The sequence below is a fragment of the Saccostrea echinata genome, unplaced genomic scaffold (assembly GCF_033153115.1).
Source record: "Saccostrea echinata isolate AGI-Se365-2 ecotype Australia unplaced genomic scaffold, CSIRO_AGI_Sech_v1 ptg000009l, whole genome shotgun sequence".
Classification (NCBI taxonomy): Eukaryota; Metazoa; Mollusca; class Bivalvia; order Ostreida; family Ostreidae; genus Saccostrea; species Saccostrea echinata.
The window spans coordinates 4,003,057-4,028,358 of record NW_026889758.1 but is presented as its reverse complement, the minus strand read 5'-3'; the positions used below and the strand labels follow the sequence as shown (position 1 = coordinate 4,028,358).

Here is a 25,302-nt window from a genome sequence, read left to right as displayed (position 1 = left end):
TGAACTTATTTCTGCTTTTCTGTAGCCAGTGCTCAGGTGAGCAATGTGGCCTATGGGCCTCTTGTTATTTTTTTTGGATTGAGGGTGTCTGCACATATTTTAATTCTTTGCAACGCCTGTTTTCCAATACATATATAGGACCTCAAGGTAATGTTTAGGATGGGAAATGAATCAGCATTAAGTTTTTATTTTGTATTGATATTTGAAATGGGACTAAGGTGTTAGTCCATTTAACAATTGATATATGGACAAGGCATCCATTTATATAACATTTTTTGTAGCTTTACTGTGTGGGACAATTATGGTGAAGGAGTGTATGTTGTGTCTGCCAATGTATCTATCTGTCTAGAGGATGGTGGAGATTGTTTGATTAATATTGACATTCTCAATCAAGCCAAACTACCTAAGCAATCATGCATATGGGAGACAAAGTTTCATACTGCTGGTATGTTGTTTTGTTGTTGTTTTTTTTATGTAAAATATATATATTTTTAGAATTGTTTTGTTGTGTTTTATGTTTTTATGAATGTTTATGAATAAACATTGAGCGAAAAAAAGTTATTCATGGGAATTCTTTGAATTCAATGACTTTTCACCCATGGATTTCTCTTGCACTATGAACCATGTTTGTTAAAAGGAAAAAAGGTTCTTGGTCATGGTTTTTAGCTCACCTGAGCTTTTCTGATCAAAATGTTTCTGTTGTCTGTCGTCGTCATTGTCGTCGTAAACTTTTCACATTTTCATCTTCTTCTGAAGAACCACTAGGCCAATTTCTACCAAATTTGCCACAAAGAATCCTTGGGTAGAGGGGATTCAAGTTTGTTCAAATGAAGGGCCACGCCTTCATCCAAGGGGAGATAATTATGATTTTTGTGAAAAATTAATGGCATCATTTAAAAATCTTCTTCCCAAGAGCCACTGTGCTTGAAAGTATGAAACTTATGTGGAATCATTGTGAGATAGTGTAGATTCAAGTTTGTTCAAATCATGACCCCTGGGGGTAGGGTGGGGCCACAATGGGTGATCAAAGTTATACAAAAGAATATAAAGGATATATCAATAAAAATATTCTTCTCAATAATAGCAAGGCTATGATTAGTCATATTAATTCAGAAGCATCTTCAGGTAGTGCAGATTCAAGTGTATACAACTCATATCCCCAGGTGTAGGGCAAACATATAGGAAAAATTTTGGAAAAATCTACTTAAGGCATGATTAGTCAAAGAAATATTGAATCCTCAGGTAAAGTAGATTCAAGTTTGTTTAGATCATTAATTTGCAAATATTCCCATGTTGTGATGATCATTTATTTTTATTTTTGACCTTGGGGTTAATGTGGGGGCTAAAATCATAGAACTAATTTTACATAATGCATGTATACATGAAAAAGAATTCTCCCTTAAACCAGGGTCATGTTATTCATTTATGATATTGAAGAATCTCCGTGTTGTTTGTATTAAGAGACCCCTTAGAATTAAGGTGAAGCCACAACATGGGATCTCAATTTCTCATAAGAATAAAGAGGATAAAAAACTTCTCTCGTGTTCATTTTCAAGTACTGTGTACAGGGTCTTTTTTTTTTTTTAATTTTTATCTGTGTTATTTTGGCTCTATAACATTTGCATATGATTTTTCCCTGTTTAAAATGTTCTCCAACAAGGTTGTGGTAAGAGAAATAAATGGTCTATGTTAATTTACTATGTTTTGAATTCGCCAACTGACAATGAGGGTGAACATAAGAAAAAAAATAGAATGGGCCGCAAGTTTCTCTGTAAACAGAAATTACAATCTTCTACATCCAAATCCCATTAGAGATAAGAATCTCTCAGTAGAACTCTTAGTGACTGCATGGTCAGTTTTCTAGTTACTGCAGTATATCTTCCATTAGGATAACTAGGTTTTTCTCTTTTTTTTCCTCCTCCAAATCTAAAAATTATTGTTTTGTAACTGTTTTGTTTTTAGGTTTTTCTCTAAGGCAATTTATGAAGAACAAGGCATTGGGGAGTTTTGATGACATTCAAGGCCTGGCCTTAGAGGAACTCAAAGAAGAACTTGGACTTCCTCAGTTTTTATCCAACCCAACTTGCTCTTTGTCTAGTGCAATATACCAACCTTCAAAAGATGGAATTAGAAATGGTAAGGAATTTGAGTGTCTGTCATTGTACATCATCCATTTTGAACATTTTTATATTAAGTGAAGTTTTAAATTTCAATAAAGTTTTAGATGTAACATATATTGAAAAATTGGAACAAACCTAATGAATTTTGTAGTCCTCTGCTCCTCTCACCCCATGACGAGGGGTCATGGGACAAGAACCATAGAAATTTATACAATCTTCAAAAATCATCTGTTCTCCTTGACATCTTGGGAGGCCAATTTTTTGCATATTTTAGTATAATTAGCAGTTCATCATGTACCAAATTTGCCAAAGTCATGAACATTTTGTCTTAGGGTTCAGGCCAAAAACAGGTCATTTATTGAAAATTAAATGTATAAAAACTTAGAACATCTTCTTTACCATGGACATCTAGCAGCAAACTGTAAGATTAAAGTGAGCAGCTATCCCTCTACAAAAATTGTAAATTTCATGTTGTCTTAGCCCTTGCAGGTCTTTAGGTGGAGTTAAGTTAATGAGCTCACTTTGATCTCAATCTCACATTTACTAAAGGAATTGATAGTGGAAAAAGATCAAAAGTGAGTTTATCTAAGTTTTATGGCCCTGGAGCCAAGGAATGGATCAGTTGGCTACATACCGTATTTGGCTGAATATAATACGCACTTCTTCCCCAAAATAATTTTCTGGGAGAAAGGGGTGCGTATTTTACACCACAATGGGATTTAGATAGGTTTTTCTTTCATGTGAAACACGGCTATCATACGCACATACCGTAGTATTACCTAGAGACTTGTGCAATTTCTTGCTGTTTATCGCCGTATTTAAAACTTTGGAAAGTTATTGTTGGAATGTAGACTTGTTAAAAATGTTATATTTATAACCTTTTGATAGTTAAATTAGATTTAAAAGCAAGTTAAAATTAATTTGAGATGCATGTTTATCGTCTCCGTGTAGGCCGCCATTAACGATATTATTTATAGATGTTCACACATTCCTTTGCCACGTGCTTCCGTAATCATAGTGCACATGTACCTAATCAGTCAGACACTCGGTCAAAAAAGTAATAAGTCATTTTTTAATGAAATAAAATAAAATAAAATTTATTTTAGGTTTTAAATAACTCGGTGAAAATTCATTTCAACATAAACACCCCTCTATACGTCCCAATGAATGGAAGCCAATGTTGTGAACACGTGCGCTTGTCACTTGATAATTACCCTTCAACACCCCTCCAGGCAATTGAATTGTTAACCGACTCCAAAGCATTGTTTTTACAGTTAGAGCACTGATTATTTACCGCCCTTATTAATTGCTTTGATTATTTTCTTTGTTAAAAATCGGGGGTTGGATTATGATCTTTCGTATGTATAAGCGTGTGTTGATTACGACACATTAAACAGTTAAACGCATGTTAAATGTAATTTTTCTTTATCTTATATCGGCCTCGTGTTAAAATGATTGAGAGTTAAGAAAAGGAAATATGAAGTATGTTGAAACTTGAGTGTTATCATTTACTCGTGCACTGTAGAAATTAAGATATTCACGAAGATTACCTCGATGTATGAAGACATATATCCCACCTTTGTTCATCATTTTTCACGGCTTTGGAGGTGTGTTGATAAACACACTTTATACGCTTTTTTAATTTTGATTTTATTTTTATAACATCAGCTGTTTATTTAATTAATTAATTTCAAGTTCAAAAGAGGAAAATCGTAGTCTATGAATACTTGAGGTTGCAATATCGCTTGCCCTGTTAAATTTTCATAATTTTCAACATGGTTACCTTAAACTAAAAATAAATATGACAACTGTTAAACTTGCAACAATATCTCGTGCTTTGTTGAAATAAAATTATTTCCACAAAGAATAGTTAGAATACGGCGACGTATAATTTCAATATCACCGTTTGCTAAAAAAAAAAAAAAATTAATCATAAACTCTGTTAAAACTTTAATGCAACATTATCTCGTGCTTTGTTAAAATAAATAATTTCCTCCAGATTGCCGCGATATGGAAAGTCAAGATTAAAAAATAAAAACGCATTTGAATAAAATATATCGTGTTCGGTAAATTTTCGGCACTTTATCTCCACACTGATTTTCATAGCAAATTACCGCGATTTTCAAAAGTTCAGAACACCGCTTGGTAAAATTTTCTGCTGCGTATAATACAACCGAACTGCGTTTTTTCCCCCTGTTTCAGGCTCAAAAAGGGGGGTGCGTATTTTACACCAATGCATATTATATTCGGCCAAATACGGTAATGAAAATTTATAACATGTACCCTTGAAAATTTTGTTATTTCTGAACAATTAGCAAGAAACAGATGCTGCTTTGAGCACTATGATTTTGATGCTTCAAGTGTGAATAAGTAACTGAGAAAAAAAACACCTTTATAAAAATATTTATATTTTAGAGTGTTCTGAACACCTTGGGATGTTGCCTTCACTTCCCTCCAACATGAGATGTGCTATGTCAGAGTCCTGTACTGGGATAGACTGTTGTATAGGAGCAGCACCAATTCATCACAACTTCCATACATATCTAGATATTGATCCCTGCAGTCTTAAGATGAAGTTTGGAATTGATGAATTTCAGTTTCAAATTTATTTGCAAGAATTTGAGTTTGGTGTTGAGAAAGATGTCAGACTGGCAAATGTTGTAAGAATGAGGTATGGCTGATGTTTAAAAAGGAGCATGCTTGTGTTTCATTGAATGTGTATTTAGTTACATTTTAAATAAAATTTTATGCTTCCTCTTGAAAAGGGGACATATTGCTTTGCACTGGTTTGTTGGTCTGTCATAAACCAAGTGTCTGCTCAATATCTTGAGAACCCTTTGCTGTACAGACATCAAACTTAGTATACTGGTATTCTCTAAGGGTAGATGACGTCCTATTGATTTTGAGGTCACAAGTTCAAAGGTCTAAGGCCAAATTTCTCTAGACATAGGAAGATATTGTCCATTCAATATCTTGAGAACCTTTGATAGACATCAAAATTTGTACATTGGTTCCCCATAAGAAGTAGATAACCCCTATTGATTTTGATGTTTTGGGGACACAAGTTCAAAGGTCAGACTGCATGGACATAGGAAGTCCTTGACTGCTTTAAAATATCTTGAGAACCCTTTGCTTGATAGACATCAAACTTTACACTGGTTTCCCTTAAGGAGTTGATGACCCCTATTGATTTGGAAATTACTAGGTCAAAGGTCAAACTGGACATAGGAAGAATTTGCATGACAGACATCAAACTTACTATACAAATCCCCCCTGAGAAATGGATGACCACTGTAGATTTTGAGGTTACAAGTCAAGGATCAGACTGCTCTCAACATAAGAAAATAGTGTTTGTTCAATATCTTGAGAACTCTTTGCTTGACAGACAACAAACTGGAATGTTGGTTCCCCTTAAAAAGTAGATTACCCTTATTGATGTTTAGGTCACAAGACCAAAGATCAAGGGTAAAACTGGACATCGGAATATATTGACTGCTCAGTATCTTGGGAACCTTTTCCTTGACAGACATCAAACCTGGAACACTTTTTCTCCTAAAAGAGTAACAACCCCTATAAATTTTATGGTCAAAGGTCAAGTTGCCCTTGACTAGTAGATAATCATTTTTTTTTCACTATCATTAGAGATATTCTAAATTTAAACTTGTTCCATTTTTAATATTGCCACAGGGGCCATATATGTTTTTCAAACATTTATTGTTTCAAAGCACTTTTTTATTCCATTGCCAGATTCACCAAAAAAAAAAAAGTTTTTGTATGCTTGTAGATTTACAGTATGGGATCTTACAGCAGAAGGCCAGTTTTTGATTAATTTTAGGACAAGCATTTGTTTTGAGACTCATCTCCTGTGTTTGTTGGATGTTTTAATCTTCAATGAACTGCGCTTACCAAAGAAAGACTGTGAATTTGGACAAAAAATTTCAAGTAAAAATTTTCATACTTAAGGAATGTAGTCTCTTTAAAAATAAATAGAGGATCTTCAATGCTTTGTAGTTGAATATGGAATTTATTTCACGAGTGGGGCAGTTTTTTTAAAATATTTTCACGAGTGCGAAGCACGAGTGAAAATATAAAAAAAAAATACTGCCATACTCGTGAAATAAATTCCACATCCAAGTACAAAACATTGAATTTTCTGTTTATTTCATTTTCTTTGATTTTTCCTTTGCCTCTGCCTTTTCTTAGCACAGTGTCATAGGCTGTGACATCATAGTTGAGCGGTTGAGATGTCATAGCTTAGCAATTGTGAGAATGAAAACATTGTAACATCGATTTAAGCAACATATTTAGGAAGAAATTGGCAGTTTTAGTCTCTATCATGACAGTTTAGTTACTATCTCTATCTTATGACAGACCAGAAATTATTTTTTACTTTGATATTCTTTCACAGTGTGAGAGAATATCACTTTGGTATCCTTTCACACTGTGAGAGAATATCACTTTTATTCAATAAATAAATCACAGTATTTCACTGTTGAAAATGTAATAAAAATGAATATATCTAAACAAATGGATTGGACTATTTAAGATATACTGAATTATCTGCAAAAGACCTTAAAATGTGTGACATCTTCCTATTGGTTTCAGCTATCTGATTTGATGTAGTCTCATCCTGGCTACAAGTTTTCAAGTAAATTACAGAATTAAGTAAATATTTCTCCCCTCAGATTTTTCATTGGATGGATGGAAGTCCTCCATGGGGTTAACAATGGATACACTAGCACCATCAGATACAGACAAACTGATGGAATACCTTGGAATAGCTGGATACCTGGGGAGAAATCAATGTAGTGTAGAAAGAGGAATGAATACAATCAATGGATGGGATGATGGTATTATATTTATTCCTTTTTTTCTGTCCTTTAAAGTAACCCAAGCTAAAGGATTAAGTGTACTTTTTCTGCTCAAAGACTGTCTTGGATCTTTTTGTGTCTGTTAACACTCTTGCTCCTGAAGCACAGGACCAATTTCAACCAAATGTACTGGAAAGAAAACTTAAATATGGGGGATTAAAGTTGATATAGTTGAAGAGCCAAGGGTAGATAAGCAATAAATGATAGAATCATGATGGATATTTTTTAAATCCTTCTTTGAAAAACATTTGGGTCAGAAAATACAAATCTCTTGTGAAAGTTTCCGTATAAAGTGTATATTCATGCATGTTTGGATGAGGCTACAATAGAGGGACAAACTTTTACACAGGGATCAGTTTATAAGGAAAGTCTTTTTAAAAAATTTCATCTAAAGTAAAACAGCAAGAATTATCAGTAATCATATTAATATACAGTTGTTGATTCAGGATTTCTTGAATCATAATCCCTAACATTAGGTTGGTCCCTCAATGGGAATAAAATTTTTACTTGTATTCAAGAACAAGAAACAAATAATTTGTAAAACTGGTATTAAGGCATCATTTTCCTATACAGTAAAACATGCTTATAGTGAAGTGCCAGGATGACCAATTTTGAATCATTCATTATAAATGTAATTCTTTATATCCATGGAGTTCATAATTTATCTTTTAAAACTACAGGGAATGAAAATCACTTCGCTATAAGCCTGAATTCATTTTAAACATGTTCACTGTAACCATGTTTTACAGTTACCTGTACATATACATTGTTGAAACCATAGGTTTAAGTTTATGGCTAAAAAAGGAGTTTATTTAAGGTAGTCCTATTTGCAGGTTCTGAAAATCAGCTTTTCAGTAATTGAAAATGCTCACAAAAATGTCTCTGATTTCACATAGTAACATGAATTTACCCATGGAATTTCTTCAAAGTTCATCATTATTAGTTAATCATATTATATAGGGAAAATTATCAAATCTCAAATATATTTTCAGGAAATGTGAATAAAAACACCTGTTATTCATTTTCTAATTGAAAACTGATCAACAAATATAATTTAGGATAGAAAAATATAAGTACCCAGGCATTTGGAGAAAATTGCATCTTTTTTATGCTTGTACAGTATTTTAGTTCTTCTTTCTACTTCAATTGCCATATAATATATAGAGTACAAAGCTTGTGTTATCATTGCCAGACATCACATATCACATCTAATTTCATATCATGCTAATAAGCAGTGGTATCTAATGCTAGACTAAAGGAAATTCGATTTCCCTAAAAATGAATTCATTTTTTTTTTTCTTTTATGGGGTACAAATGTCAACTTTTAACAAGACCGTTTCTAAGACTTCAAAGAACCTTAAATCATATCAAAATGCATAAAATGAAAATTGTTGCACGAAAAGATCTCAATTTCAAGCTTCATTTTGAGCTTTTTCAAATAAAATAATAAATTTAAGAGTTATCCTTCCTGGCTGAGGATCGGATATCCTTAATATCTACAGTTTTAAGGAATAAAACATAACTTGGGTTTTCCCTTTAGCTTCTTGGTGTCCTATTTGTTAAACCAAGCAATTTTAATTCAGATTGTACCGTAATTTTTGGGGTATATGTCGATGGGGGTATATAGGTCGAAAGACTCATTTTTAGCTCTAATTTTTAAAAAAAATCCATAGATAGGATGAAAATCGGAACATAGGACGAGGCATTGTTCAGTGATTCATTTTGGTGTGCGTCCTGCGTAAATTATGCACAAATTTTGCTCAGGACGCATTATTGCAATAAATGTGCATCCCAATGGACGCAATAAATTTATAGAAGGACATGTACTATTTTAAATTAATTCGGTATAATCTGATTCAAAACTTGACCGATTGCATCATATCCACGTGCTAAGCGATATGTATGAACGATTTTAACAGGTATAAGGTTGCCAACAACAGGTCAGATTTCACAACTGCAGTTAAAAGCATATTTGAAAGTTAGTTAGCATAGTTCGATTATCACTGATTATGTCTATACCATGGAACGTTTCTGAAGCGAATACTATACCTTTGTTTTTAAGCTGTAACCTGTATCATTGGGTTTTTTTTTCTTTTCGTTTTTTCCTTACAAGCTAAGAAGTATAAAATTTAATCATTTTTATTTCTGACTATTTGACATTACTTCTTAAACTTTTTTTTACTTCATTCTGCTTCTCTGCATTTTATGACTGATACCATGTGTGAGATCGTATGTACGATCTAAAAATAGAGCCAAAGTGCACAGTGGACAATATATTATTTTTATGACACAAAATCATGTACTCTTACTTGGACAATTGATAGTAAAAGTATATATCACTCACAACTACAATAAAACTTCTGCACTTTCGTACAATACCCTTTTTTATTTCACCAGAATTTCCTCTGTAACATCTAATATACGGTACCCTTGGATTTGGACGCATTGATTTTAGCACGGGACTCATTTTTGTCATTAAGAGGGGTCCTTTGGACCCATGATAACCATTTTCAAAATGAATCACTGATTGTTTATCCAATTTCTAGAGATTCTTACATAGAAACTACGTATCAGAACATGTGAACTTCTTGGCTTACCCCGTGTTATTATTGTATTGAGAAAGTAAAATGGTATATTTTTAGTAAAACATTTTAATAGTGTTTTATATATATATATATATATATATATATATATATATATATATATATATATATATATATAAATTCTTTAGTGGAAACTTCCTTGAATTCTGCTATACAACGTATTTTCTCCAACTTGCCTGCTCAATGCCCTCGTAGTTTGACACTGTCGTTAAACAATATCCATAAATACAGTAGTATACGACAGCTATAAATTAGGGAAATACCCCAGACCAAACAATAATTATTTCCATTTTTAAACATCGTGGACACTTTCTTAACATATTTTAAATAGGCATTATTTACAATATTAACTTCGATGACCGCCATTTTTATATTAGGGATTAGTTAAAGCATGCAAATGACTATTACATGTAATATTTGAAATTAATTTTCATGCTATAATTTGGCCTGTGATATTGTTGTAAAAATAAATTTAATTAAGAGTACATTTGCAATTTAACAGTCATCATGAATTTCAAAGCTTTGTATGTTCAATGATGTGTACAAGCACTAATACCCCTATTACTGCACGTGCTGTTAATCATGCCCCGCAGGTGGTTAAACCAACATAGGTGTCAACACCTTTTTGTATACAGCGTACATATTCCTTTATAAGTCAGACAATTAAAATTCAAACAGAAGCCAATCTTTGAAAAAATCAGTGTACCTCTTGGGTACGAGGAAGATAAGTGCACTTTATTAGTTAATTAGATATGAAATATATTTATGACTAGCGGTATATTTGATAAATAAATTTGGGAATTACTGGCAACAATTTATTTCACACATTTTACATTTAAAAAAATATCACAAGACAATGAAAAAATATTTAGGTAGACTATTTCAATTCATCGATACACATAAATGGTAAAAAAAAAGAAGAAAGATGACAATTATTTACCAAATTGCGATTGTGAAAACTCCGTATTCTAAATTTTGATATGGTTGCAGTTTTATTTTTAGTGAACGAGTTGTAAAATATACTTTGATGAAACATTATTTATGAGATGATTAAATTTTTTGGGGGGTACATCGATGGATATTTAAGGGAACTTAATTTGCAAGAAATCAATGGAATATATTTTTAAATTTTTATCGTGTATTATTTTTTCTCAGTAAAATAATTTAAAAAGTTACGAAAATTGTTCAGATTTGTTTTGAAATTGATGTAAATTTTACGGATTTTGGGTCATTTTTTGTAAACTTGAGTCTTAGAAAGGTTGATTCTTTAAATAGGACGACCCCAATGGTACTGAGAAAAAAAGGATCGACCTATCTTCCAAAAATTACGGTATTTTCTTTTATGTAAAAGAGATGTACTGCACACTGAGAGAAATTTTTTTTGTAAACTTTTCAGAATGTCCCAAGTCTTCCTTCTATCAAAAGCTAGACCTATCCACTTTGCCTGTGCTGTGTTCAGTACCCACCAAATGTACAGAGATTCACTGTTGTCTAGCTGTGAAACCTCTTGGGAGAAATTTTGAAGCTTTTATTGACTTAGATCCATGCTACAAAACTCTTGAATTAGGAATAGAAGATTACAAATTCAAAATCAATCTGATGACTTATGCTTTTGGTAAGTTTATAAGCAATGTATTTAAATTTTGAATTCAGCTCTCTCAGATCTCAAGATGTATTTTTTAATGTTAAATGAAAATTCTTATGAACTCTAATATGTGAGATGTATATTATGTTTTTATACATTGTTTGAAGATAGTGCAGCATAAATGATTTTTACAGGAACGAAATCCAAGTTTTGGCTAAAAGATATTTTCAGCATAGAGTAAGTATGCCAATCTTCATTTATAGGAAATATGATTGTTATAAATATTTTTGAGATTTGTTAGTTTATGCTTGGCATTTTATTTTTTATCAGGTACAGCATTGAGGATCTTGAAAGCAAATATCTTGTGAACATGAAAGTAGATGTTTGTCTTGAGAAAGGAAAACCATGCTTCATATCCCATGATATTGCTAAAGACTTGTGTCTGCCAAAAACTGAGTGTCATTTGACTCTCAATTCTTCAGGTGTGTCAAGTTCTATTCAAGTAGTATACTATATATACAGCTCTTTTTTGTCATGGTCAGGTCACTTAGTCAGACAGATGACTTTTTGCTATATGCATATTTCCAGTCTTGTCCATAGTGCTTTGTGTAATACTTGTAATCCCTGCCTACAGACAAAAAGGTAAAGAATTTTACCTACTTGTCTGAACCTAATGAACTAATTGTAAGCAAATTGATTAGCATCTTTGGATGAATGGAATTACAAATTTCGAGTTTAAGGTTCTTCAGGCAATGTGGCATAGGGGAATTTGGCCAAAAATTCCAAAATAAATGCATTCTTCAAAATTTAAATTTAACCTATTGCTATCTGATTTGTCCATTGTCATACATCATCCATTAGCATCTGAACATTTTCAACTTCTTCTCTGCAACAGCTGAACCAATTTTAACCAATTTTTGTACATAGCCTCTATGGGCAAAGGTGAACAAAAGTTGTAAATATCATGGTCTCTGGCTCCCTGGGACCTGAGAGGTTAGGCAAAAACCATCAAAATTAGTGCAAATCTAAAAAAATCTTCTCAATCATCAAGTAGTCAAAATATTGGCATTATGCATTGAACCCTCAACCAAATTGTGAAATTCAAGGCCCTATGGGCAGGTTTCTGGTGTTAGGGTGGGGCTCGCTCCTGGTTATTAAGCAAACAAACTAAGTGCATGGTTATAATTAGTAAGGGTACCTCTTCCAAAATTGTGAAACTCATGATCCCTGGGTCAGGGATTCTGGTGTTAGGGTGGGGCTGACATGATCATACAGTGAAAATGCATTAATTTTTGAAAAATCTTTCTTTTCTCCTCTTGGTTATAAAGCAAACAAACTAAGTGCATGGTTATGATGAGCAAAGGTAACTCTCTAAAAAATTTTGGAAATTCATGAACTCTGGGTCAGGGGTTCTGGTGTTGGAAAACATCAGACAATGTTGTTTCATATATCCATATTGTCTTATTTAGTTAAGGGACTGTCATTCCCAGCATAATTGATATTAGCATTACAGCAAGTTGACATTTACTGTCAATGATTTGTTTCTTTAGGTGTTGTGCATTGGGTTCTCTGTAATCAAATGGGGTCATTGGCAGTTCGAAACAGATGTTATATTGATTATCTGAGTAAATTTTCTTATTTTGCTCTTGGTAAGGATTAACTAGTTGAGTGTATTGTAGGATTCTCCATCTCTGAGTGGTACAAGAACATGTCCCTGTCACCTGGTTCAGTGTTGTCAACCACTTATCTGTCCATGCTAAAAGAGAGTCTTGGAATCACCAATTTCCTGCTGCCCAAGGAAAAACAGTGTAACAGGAGGTCAGCTGCTTATCTTCCACAGACTAAGGGTCAGGCTGGATGGAAAATTGGTGAGTGTGACATAAAATGGATTGTGACATAAGGGAGATAAATCTTGAACATTATACCAATATCTAAATAGTTTTATGAATTTAATGAAGCCATATTGTTTTCAGACTGTCTCCTTGATGTGGGTAACATGACCCAGTTATCCAGCTCCCTTCCCATCAGCTGTCACCTGATGAGTCACTGCACAGCTGTGGAATGTTGTCTGGATTTTCAGGATCCTCTACAACAGACAATCCATTTCTTCCTGGATCTGGATCTTTGTCTCCAGACATTGAAAGTGGGAATAGAGAACTTATCCTATGAAAAGACACTGTTCTCTTACCAGTATGGTAATTGAAATACTTAAAAACAATTGTTTTATTGAAGTGGTTCTGCATATTACATGTATATTCTGAAAACTCAGTAATTGATGATATGATGAGATTCACTTTTCATTTAAGAGGCCATTTACATTTTCCTTTGATTTGATGAAATTGAGCAACCAGTTGATAATTTTTTAAGTCCTCCTTTCTATTTACTTGATATTTTAAAACTTTAAGAATCTTTATTGTAAAATACATATAGGTGTGGAAGACAGCTTCAGCTTGATGGATGTGGTTCAATTGAGGTAAGAAGTACATGTATCAACAAAGTGCATAGTAAATATTTCCATGTGTATCTTTCATGTGCTTGCTATTTTAACAAGGTACTATATCCTGTCCAGATGTAAATTTCATGAGGTTGTTTTGCTAATTTACATTAAACAGGTACAAGATTGAAGATGTGGATAGGAGTAACTTAGAGTTAACAGCAAAAGTAAAGATATGTTTGGAGGAGAGAACTTGTATATATGAGTCTGTGCTGTTTGAGAAACAGAGGATACCAAAACCTGGGTGTTTCTGGAACCTTAACTTTACAGTACCAGGTTTGACATTGTAGATATTTGTTAGCTCTGACACCTACCTGGAAGCACTTATGAGCTTTTTTGATCAAAATTTGTCCATCATCTGTTTGTCATCTATTTCTGTTAACATTTAATTGTTCCTTGGTCATAACTTTTGAGTGAGAAAAGATGAGGTTTTCATATGTTACATGTATATTACCTGTGACAAGCCCTTTCCAAATATTCCATGATTTTTGACCTTGTGAACTTGATCTTGAAGTTTTATCTACTTTTTAACAATGTTGACATTGGTAATAACTTTTAAATGAGTGTAGATAGGGCATTCATATTTGACATGCATTAACCTACGACAAGAGCTTTGCACTATAATTTTTGACTTAGTGACCTTGACCTTGAAGTTTGACCTACTTAAAAAAAATAACATTGGTGATAACTTTTCAATGAATGAAGATAGAGTGCTTATACTTAAGGTAGTCCGATCCTCAGGTTCTGAAAATCAGGAGTTAAAGTAATGTGTATTTACCTAAGGTATTTCTTCAAAGTTCATCATTATAGTTAATCATATTATATAGGGAAAATTATCAAATCTCAAATACAGTCAAACCTCGTTATCTCGAAATCAAAGATTTCGAGATATCCAGGGTAAAATACTTAAGGAATAAGCAGTTGGGACTTCCATATGACTTTGACATATCCATGGCATTCGAAATATCCATGTTCGAGATAACAAAGTTCAACTGTATATTTTCAGGAAATGCAAATAAAAGCACCAGTAATGCAAGTTCTAATTGAAACTTGATCAACAAATATAATTTAGGATAAAAAATTATAGGTATTGAGGCATTTGGAGAAAATTGAATGTTTGAGCTCACCTGCACTGAAGACTCAAGTGAGCTTTTCTGATCGAAATTTGTCTGTTGTCTGTCGTCATCGTCATCGTAAACTTTTCACATTTTCATCTTCTCAAAAACCACTGAACCAATTTCAACCAAACTTGCCAGAAGATATCCTTGGGTAAAGGGAAATCAAGTTTGTTCAAATGAAGGGCAACACCTTCTTCCAAGGGGAGATAATTACAAATTAGTGAAAAATTAATGGCATCATTTAAAAATCTTCTACTCATGAACCACTGTGTTTGAAAATATGAAACTTATGTGGAATCATCCTCAGGCAGTGTAGATTCTAGTTTGTTCAAATCATGACCCCCAGGGGTAGGGTGGGGCCACAGTGGGCTATCAAAGTTTTACATAGGAAAACATAGGAAAAATCTTTAAAAGTCTTGCTCTCAAGAACAGCAAAGCCATGATTGGTCATATTTATATGGAAGCATCCTCAGGTAGTGTAGATTCAAATTCGTTCAAATCATGACCCCCCATGAGTATAAAGGAGTCATAGTCATGCAGAGGAATATAAAGAATATATCAATAATTTTTTTTCTTAAGAACAGCAAAGCCATTATTAGTCATGTTAAATCAAAAGCATCCTTAGGTGGTGTAGATTCAAGTTCATTCAAATCAAACCCCCCTCCCCCTGAACTGCTTTTATATTTAAATAGCTGCAATAATGTAGCCCTCTCCAATTTTTTTTTTTTTTTTTGGGAGCGGGCTACAACTCCTTAGGATCTCCGTAATGGTGCAAGTGTGGGAGTGATTCACTACCGCACAGATTTCGGCTCAAATTATCAGTAACTGGGTATTTTATTAACATATCTTACCTGAACTCATAAAATGTAGTTATGCAGGACATGAATTGATCCAAAAATATACAGAACAATCCGTATATCGGTTATTTTTCGTGTATGTCAACATCTCAACTTGAATTTATCCGCCATGTTTACTGACCTTGATCGATTTTATTTTGGGACAACCAATGAGAATTTGGGATCTAGGGGAGCGGATCTGTATGGATTTCCCTTATTATAAGCATAAATATCACTGTTTATGATAAAAATATCACGTGGAATGCTTTTATTTATCGATGTTTAGTTATATCATACAACACAAACATTTATCAACACCGACATTTACATTATCAAGTGATTCTAAATTTCAAGCGCAAATCTCAGTACATCACGCGAGAACTGTCATGGCTGCTGAGGTGAACGACTGGAAAACACGCAGATTTATTTTACTTGGTTTTCGCTTATAAAGGGCTATGATGTTGATAGTGAATAAAAATTCCGTCTTATTGGAAGTAAGTTGAATGCAATATCAATTTATTTTGCCTGCAGTCACCCGTATCTAAAAAATATATTTGCACCATTACGGAGATGCAGTGGAATTGTAGCCCTCTCCTGAAAATATCAGATGAAAAAAAATCGGAGAGGGCTACATTATTGCAGCTAATATTTAAACTTTTCAATACTGAACTAATTTCTGCTTTTTCCTAGCCAAAGTGCTCAGGTGAGTGATATGGCCCATGGGCCTCTTGTTTTATAATTATACGGTACATTAGTTCTTCTGTTTACTTCAATTGTTATATAATACATAGTATAAAATGTTTGTGCTATCATTGTAAGACATAACAGATCACTTCTAATTTCAAGCTAATAAACATTGGTATCTAAGGCTAGATTAAGAGAAATTCGATTTCTCTAAAAATGTATTTATTTTTGTACTATAATTATAGGGTACAAATGTCAAATTTTTACAAAACTGTTTCTAAGACGTCATTTAAAAGAACCTTGAATTATATATATTGAGATGCATGATATAAAAATTGTTGCATGAAACGAATTCAATTTTAAGCTTAATTTTGAGAATTTTTAGCTCACCTGAGCTGAAAGCTCAAGGAGCTTTTCTGATCACCAGTTGTCTGTGGGCCATCTGTCCCTCTGTCCATCTGTAAACTTTTCAAATTTTCAACTTTTTCACAAGAACCACTCTGCCAAATTTAACTAAAGTTGGTACAAAGCATCCTTGGGTGAAGGGGAGTTTAAATTGAAAAAAAATGAAGGGCCAAGCCCCCTTCCAAGGGAAGATAATCAAGAAAAGTAAAAATAGGGTTGGATCATTAAAAAATCTTCTCAAGAACCACTGGGCCAGAAAAGCTGAAACTTAAGTGGAAGCTTCCTGAGGTAGTGTATATTCTAAATTGTTCAATTCATGGACCCAGGGTTAGGGTGGGGCACAATAGGAAATCAAAGTTTTACACTGAAGTATATTGGAAACAATCTTTAAAAATCTTCTTCTCAAGAACCACTCGGCTAGAAAAGGTGAAACTTATGTGGAATCCTCCTGAGGTAGAGTAGATTCTCATTTGTTCAAATCATGGCCCCAAGGGATTGGATAGGGCCACAATAGGAAATCAAAGTTTTACATTGAAATATATGCGAAAAATCTTTAGAAATCTTCTTCTTATCAACCGCTTGGTCAGAAAAGCTGAAACTTATGTGGAAGCTTCCTAGATTCTAAATTGTTCAAATCATGGTCCCCGTGGGTAGGGTGGGGCCACAATAGGGAATCAAAATTTTACATTGAAATATCTAGGAAAAATCTTTAAAAATCTTCTTTCCAATAACCACTGTGCCAGAAAAGCTGAAATTTATATGGAAACTTCCTGAGGTTGTGTAGATTCTTAATTGTTTAAATTATGTATTACAAGGGGGAAAATCGGTGAAGAATAGCAGGGTCAAAGTTACTCAGATGAGCGTTGTGGCCCACGGGCCTTGTTAAATTAAATGTTAATTTTTTGAGTTATCTTGCCTTTTTGAGGAGCAGATATCCTTAATATGTGCATTACCTATGACAAGACCTTTTCATCTGTACTACAACTTTTGCCTGGTGACCATGTCTTTAAAAATTGACTTCTTTTCCAAATCTTTAACATTAAGGGTTTCCATCCCTAATAGGACCTAATTTTCTATACTTAAAGGACTTATCGCATGTTTCTAAACTATTTGAAATCAAAAGCGTAAAACGTTCCTTATAACCACAGTTTATAAATTTTGTGTTTTTGCTGCAGATAAACCGTGGTAATTAAGCAATTATTGACTCAAATGAAAACCCCTGAATTAAAAATCTAAGTTAATTAGATAGCGATCACGTGACCCTGTGACGTCAAAGGCGACAATGGCTGATCAGCTCTATAGTTAATCTTACTAAAATATATGCGATACAACATGAATATTCTGCATTGTGGACGACCATTTCACTGATTTTATCGATATGAAATTGAATATCCAACCTTATATTTTAAAATTGTCATCAAGAAAAAATCTGAAAAATCTGTTAACATTGTAAAAAATAGCAGCGACGATATCGAAGGAGACGCGGCGAAGACGAAGAAACTCGCCATCACAATACAATTTGATTTGTCATCTTATCACATGTATTAACTTCATTGATTTACAAATTTAATATTATATAACTTTTATTCTTCGTTTTAGCATAACATTAAATTTACTTATGTTTTGTAAAGGATGGCAGTCTTGAAAAATAATTTTCCGATCACGAAACATTGCCGTAATCGGAGCTGCACAGATTCTGAATGTTTTGAATAAAAAACGAAAATATCTCAAAAGCCTTATACCTTAGAACTAGTTAATTTTTCTATAGTAATTAAAAAGCATGCTAGGAATTAATTTTTTCAGCATTTTTCTTAATTAAGCTGCATTTGTCGTCGATAACTCCGTAAATAGTTTACATATTCTCATCTCTCTATCACTGAATTGTCGCCTATGACGTCAGAGCAGTATTTCGCCGAAATACGACTGAAATATGCATATTGCCGTATTTGAATTTCAACTTTCAATATCTCTTAAAATATGCTTCCAATAACGTTTATTGTATTCAGTATTTTAACAAACAAGGTTGTAGATAATATTTTTCATAAAATCACGATTTTTGAAAGATCATGCGATAAGTCCTTTAAATATCCATCATGTATATAATACTCTGATATTAATTCAAAGAATTTTACAGTAGAAAAGGATTTATCAAGAGAAAGTTTCAAAAATGTAATTAACTAAGCAGTAATTAATTAACAGAAATTGCATTGAAGTCTATGGAGACAAGCGATTTTTTAAAAATAAAAATTCAAATAATAAGAATATCAATAAATACTGTGGTGGAAAGATGCACTAAATCATTAGAAATAGAATGACAATTGAAAACAATTTTTTTACTGTGTAGATTTTTTTTTAAATTGATTTTTATTACTTAAAAGAAGAGGGAGATAACTCTTGAACAAAGGTCAAGGTCATAAATTAATTAAGACACATTCCATTCTTACATGCTAATAGTAATAAATGGGATTTATGTCTAAATATACTGAGTATTCCACCCGTACACATCTGTTATGTATTCAAATTCATTGAATCTGAGGCTATTAGGGATGGAATACCTTTATAATAACTTCTGAATGAGAGAAGAAAGTGTTTCTACTTGTATATTTTTTCCTATGGCATCATGTTTAAGAACTTTTTCACTGCTATATTTCATAAATCTTAAGAGATATCTGATACTATCATGAAATGCATAGATTTGGTAGATTGGCAAGCTTGTGCTTTGTGTTTTCTGAAACAAAATGTGCCTCAGAAATTATGAATATTTGAATGAAAATGAGAAGATTCAGAAATTGATAAATTTTGTTAACTTACTGTGACATCTGTGTATCCTATGACTTAAAAACAATACTCATTTTGTAACAGGGATGACAAAAGGTTTTTGATTATGAGCTATTGCATCATTCTAAGAAACACCTAAAGGGGCTAAAATGGGGTCTTAGTCTATCTTGTCCCTTGACATATATTTTTGCTATGCTTCACAGTTTTCATCTGCAACAATTATGATTGCATGGTTGTAGTAATCAGATGTGAAACATTTTTTGAAAGCAGAGTGTTTAAGCTTTAAAAGCTTTGTAATGTAAAAAGGGATGCATACTTACTCTTTTTATGCCCCCATAATCGAAGATTCGGGGGCATGTACTTTTTTGCCCTGTCCGTCCATCTGTCTGTCTGTCTGTCTGAAAAAACTTTAACCTTGCCCATAACTTTTGATTGGTTGGAGCTATGGCTTTCATATTTCACATGTGTATTTCTTGTGACAAGATCTTTCTTTGGGTACCATCATATTTGACATTTTGACCTTGACCTTGGAGTTTGACCTACTTTTGCAAAATTTTATGGGACTTTAACCTTGGCTATAACTTTTGAACTGTTAGTGCTTGGGCTTTCAAACTTCACATGTGTATTTCTTGCGACAAAGCCTTATTTTGGATACCAACAACTTTGACCCTTTGACCTTGTCCTTGGAGTTTGACCTACTTTTGAAAAAAAAACTTTAACATTGCCCATAACTTCTAAACAGTTGGTGCTAGGGCTTTCATACTTCACATGTTTATTTCTTGTGACAAGACCTTTTTTGGTACCAACAACTTTGACCTTTTGACCTTGACCTTGGAGTTTCACCTACGTTACTTTTGAAAAACTTTAACCTTGTCCATAATTTTTGAACAGTTAGAGTTAGGGTTTTCATACTTCACATGTGTATTTCTTGTGACAAGACCTTCCTGGGATATCAACATCTTTGACTGTTTGACCTTGACCCTGAAGTTTGACCTACTTTTGAAAAACTTTAACCTTGGTCCTAACTTTTAAACAGTTGGTGCTAGGACTTTCATACTTCATATATGCATTCCTTGCGACAAGGCCTTTAGATACCAACAACTTTGACCATTTGACCTTGACCTTGGAGTTTGACCTACTTTTGAAAAACTTAAACTTTGGCCATAACTTTTGAATAGTTGGTGCTTGAGCTTTCATACTTCACATGTATATGCCTTGTGACAAGCCCTTCCTTTGGATATTAACAATTTTGACATTGACCTTTATCTTGGAGTTTGACCTACTTTTAAAAAATTTTAACCTTGGCCATAACATTTAAACGTTTGGTTCTAGGGCTTTCACTTTTCATGAACATGTGTATCACTTGTGATAAGACCTTCCCTTGGGCACCATTTGACCTTGACATTTTACTTACTTTTAAAAACTTTACGGGGGCATCAGTGTTTCACAAACACATCTTGTTTTTATTTAGATTTCTCCTTTGCAAACTGGTACAAGAGTATAGGTGCTGCTGTTGGATCCCAACTCTCTAACCTGAATGCTGTCAAACTTCTAGAAGAACTTGGTATTGCCAAATACATGCAGGAGATTCCTTGTCAGAGATCTGGTCCAGTATACAGTCCTGCTGTCAGTGGGTGGAAAAAAGGTCAAAGATCTTACATAATCATTGTTGATGTGGTATTTTCTAAATATGGTTAAGGGACATTTTGTATAATATTTAGAGAGGAATAATTTGTATATAATCTTAATACAGATAATCATCATTGTATTTAGTTCTGAGGTACTAGAAATGATTTGGTAATAGAAAGCTGTATATAATAGTTTAGGTATTTATGACATGTTCCAAGTTTAAATACAGATCTCCCATTGTAGACTGCCAGTTGGAAGTTGCTATTATGCCAATCTCTGACTCAGTCACATGTCTGGTAAAGGACACCTGTACCTCAGTCAGTTGTTGTATGGATGTTGGATTCATGAAGACATCATTTGAGACTTATATAACATTGGATGCCTGTAACTATTGGATGGAAGTTGGTATTGAGAAGCTGTCATTTAACATCAGTCTCAAAGATGTGACATTTGGTTTGTATTTTGCACATTTGGTTTCTTTTCTGCAACTATTTGAGAAATATTTTGCAAGCAATGCTATGGTCACTTGTTGCATTTATATGCATGAATAAAAGAGATACACACGCATGTATTTTTTAAGTTTAATTTTTCTGGTGTATTTTTAGGAGCAAGGAACCAGTTTTTCTTGAACAGTGTGATTCAGATGGAGTAAGATATGACATTTCCTTCATGTTTATGATTTTTTTTTTTTAAAAATTTACTCTGCACTGTATAATTTATCAGGCCACTGAAATTCATTGTTTCACACTTTTTTCTAGTTACGTAATTGAAGATTTGACAGTGGAAAGGCAGTTTAGAGTATCCTTGACATTAAAAGCTTGTTTTGAGGCCTCTGATGATGCTAAATGTTTGATCAACATTGATGTCTTCAAGAACACCCTGGTGCCAAAATCAATCTGTGACTGGACTGCTAATTTTTCTACACCAAGTATGACATTTCTTGCTAAAAAAAAAGAAAGAAAAAAGAAAGCTGTGTGATTAAACACATAAGAAAATGAGCATTCTTATTTATCATGTAAATATTTGCTCTTTAATTACAGATTTTGACCTTGGTTCTTATTTATCCTGATAATATTTGCCTTTACAGATTTTGACCTTGGTTCTTATTTATCATGTTAATATTTGCCTGTACAGATTTTGACCTTTGTTCTTATTTATCGTGTTAATATTTGCCTTTAATTACAGATTTGACCTTGGTTCTTATTTATCCTGTTAATATTTGCCTTTACATTTTGGCCTTGGTTCTTATTTATCATGTTAATATTTGCCTTTTACAGATTTTAACCTTGGTTTCTTATTTATCGTGTTAATATTTGCCTTTACAGATTTTGACCTTGGTTCTTATTTATGGTGTTAATATTTGCCTTTAATTACAGATTTTGACCTTGGTTCTTATTTATCATGTAAATATATGCCTTTAATTACAGATTTTGACCTTGGTTCTTATTGATCATGTTAATATTTGCCTTTACAGATTTTGACCTTGGTGCCTGGTACAGTAATCTTGGTATCAGTCCAGGATCAGTTCTTTCCCTTGTCAATAAAGACAAACTGTTAAATGAGCTGGGAATCAGATCTTACTTAAGTACCAATCCTTGTTCATTTACTTCTCAGACCTTTAGTCCAGCCAACAGTGATGGATGGAAAAATGGTAAACATTGCTATTGCTGGATTGAGAAGAAAATATTGGTTCAGATATGACATTTTCTTCTCTTTTTATTAACATCTTTTTATGCTACACTTGGCTTTAAGCTACAAGCTTCTTTTTGCACCCTTGTAGAGTGTAAGAAGGACTTAACCAATGCTCTCCCTACCTTGCCATCCAATGTGAGATGCAACATACCTTCCTTCTGCACTGGAGTAACTTGTTGTATTGAAGAAAATAAAGTATTAAGGAGTCACCTCACTGTGGGAGTGGAACTAGATGACTGTAACCATGTCCTGACATTCCAAGTAGAACAACTCAAAATCAAAATACAGCTCCATGACTATTCTTTTGGTAAAGTATTTCTCTGCCATAACAACTAGATGTATTTTATCTCATGTAGACCAAACTTGGGTAGTCTGATGAAAGTGTAATGGTTTGGGCTGTGGATATCGGCCTGGATAGCTCAGTCGGTAGAGCACCTGACTAGTGATACAGGGGTCCCGGGTTCGATTCCCGGTCCAGCCATACATTTTCTCCTTTCCTGTTACAGATTTGGTGCCGTTGACCACCCCTGGACTTGCAGGTGAAAGTCCTGCCAGGGGCAGATAAGAACTTGGGTTGTGTCTTCGAGGGCGAAGACAATTTAAGGAGGGAGGAATGTAATGGTTTGGGCCATGGATATCGGCCTGGGTAGCTCAGTCGGTAGAGCACTTGACTAGTGATACAGGGGTCCCGGGTTCGATTCCCAGTCCAGCCATACATTTTCTCCTTTCCTGTTACAAAAGCAAAACTGAAATAAGTCAAAACTCATATAATTTTATGAAACCTAGAGCTGTATTTATGTATTTTCTACTTGTAGTACAAATTTTAACATATTTTTATGTATAAATATTCATTTAACTGCAGGTTAAATCAAATTATTCTAGTTTTGACATCATTTTATGCTTGTTTGAAACCATGCTGAATGACATGGTTATTGGAATTCTTTGATATACTTTTCTAAAAATGGTTTCTTTAAATTTGCAGGTATAACTGAAAAAAGATACTTGATGAGTGTAATTCAATTTGAGTAAGTTTTATTTTACAATATATGTATACATGCACAAATACTGCATTGTGAATGGAGGATACAAGAATACAAACTCTTTGGACTTGAAAATTCCCCTGCTAAATTATTGTCAGAATTACTGTAAAATCACATATTTTTGTTGGGTTAAATTTTCGTTGTTTGAGGAAAAACCATGGTTTTGTGTGGATTTGATTTCATGGATGAAGAGTTGTTGAGTGGTTATGTATATGACATTTTATATTTCGTGGTGGACTTGAATTCTGGGTCTCTTCATACCACGAAAACAATGAAAATTAACCCCCATGAAATTAATGATATCACAGTAAGTTATGAATAAGGAATAATTAAGGCTGCTTTAAAGGGAAAAAAATGTAACTGATGCTCATATCCTTTATAATACATGTATTTCTTCAGTATTGAAAGCATCAATTTATTTGAAACAAAATTTCAGGTTTAGAATTGATGATGTTCCTGCAGAGAAAGCATACAAAATATCAGCCACCCTGAGTGTATGTTATGGAGTAGGACCCTGTGTATTAGATTCCCTAGACTTGCTCAAGGACTTCAAACTTCCAAAAACACTTTGTGAATGGGGCACTGGCTTTCAGATAGGTACAAATACAAATTAAACATTTTTCTTTAAGAATGAAACTCGCTGTTTAGTCACATAGGTACAGTGCAGACTTGTTATTACGGTGACGGTTTTATAAGATAGAACGCTTATTACGTTGTAAATTCAAAGCACAAAACCATTTCTTAACAAATCTATACAAAATAGAACTGTTTATTGGGATGTCCTAAAATGCTGGGACTCGGTATTACGATGTAAAAATTCTGTCCAATTTTTTTTTTCACTCTGTGTTTATTCAGTGTTGATCGACGGTAGACACTTAAGGAGACGCTAAATAAACATTGAAACACCTGTGCTCTGACAGAGTGTTAACTTGCAGGGCCGTTAGGTGATTAGTGACGCTTGACTGCACACACCTTGACTGTTCTAGCGGGTCAGCAGAACTGGAGACATCGTGTCAAAGCCATTGTTAAACAATTAAATTTAAACTGTTTATTTATAAACGTAGTCTCTAGTTTATCTATGTCTGTAAAGTTTATTTTATCTTTTATACTTTGGTTAATAAATAAAATTAATTTATTAAATAAAAGGTTACATTTAATCTTGTGCATGTATGTTAAACACGTATTGTGTAATTTCGTTTGCAATTAAATTGCGGTAATGGACAGCTTGGGTATCAAACATAATTTTGGCCAAATTTGAACTTCACTTACGTTTTAACAGCTTTGATTGTGGCTTGGACTACCTCACAGGTGTCAGCAGAAATACAAATCGATAATTGCTGAACTGCTAATTGAACTCTGTTCAGTGATTTAAAAAATTAAATTTATTTTGAAATATAGCTTGCACGTTGTCAAATTCCGTCCTTAAATATGCCAGTCACACTCTTTC

The 25,302-nt window shown here is 33.4% G+C and overlaps 1 protein-coding gene across 1 annotated transcript in view; it reads left to right on the top strand.

The window, feature by feature from the left end:
* Positions 1 to 25,302, top strand: part of LOC133181486 (uncharacterized) — a 344,223-nt gene that overhangs the window by 61,293 nt on the left and 257,628 nt on the right. The window contains 20 exon segments of the mRNA XM_061315978.1: positions 282 to 445; positions 1,963 to 2,136; positions 4,536 to 4,791; positions 5,905 to 6,062; positions 6,806 to 6,970; positions 10,991 to 11,209; positions 11,374 to 11,416; positions 11,510 to 11,661; positions 12,859 to 13,047; positions 13,153 to 13,374; positions 13,610 to 13,652; positions 13,792 to 13,949; positions 20,966 to 21,139; positions 21,367 to 21,576; positions 21,729 to 21,771; positions 21,882 to 22,051; positions 22,598 to 22,774; positions 22,904 to 23,122; positions 23,798 to 23,840; positions 24,292 to 24,452. Of these exon segments, the coding sequence (XP_061171962.1) occupies positions 282 to 445; positions 1,963 to 2,136; positions 4,536 to 4,791; positions 5,905 to 6,062; positions 6,806 to 6,970; positions 10,991 to 11,209; positions 11,374 to 11,416; positions 11,510 to 11,661; positions 12,859 to 13,047; positions 13,153 to 13,374; positions 13,610 to 13,652; positions 13,792 to 13,949; positions 20,966 to 21,139; positions 21,367 to 21,576; positions 21,729 to 21,771; positions 21,882 to 22,051; positions 22,598 to 22,774; positions 22,904 to 23,122; positions 23,798 to 23,840; positions 24,292 to 24,452 (3,140 nt within the window).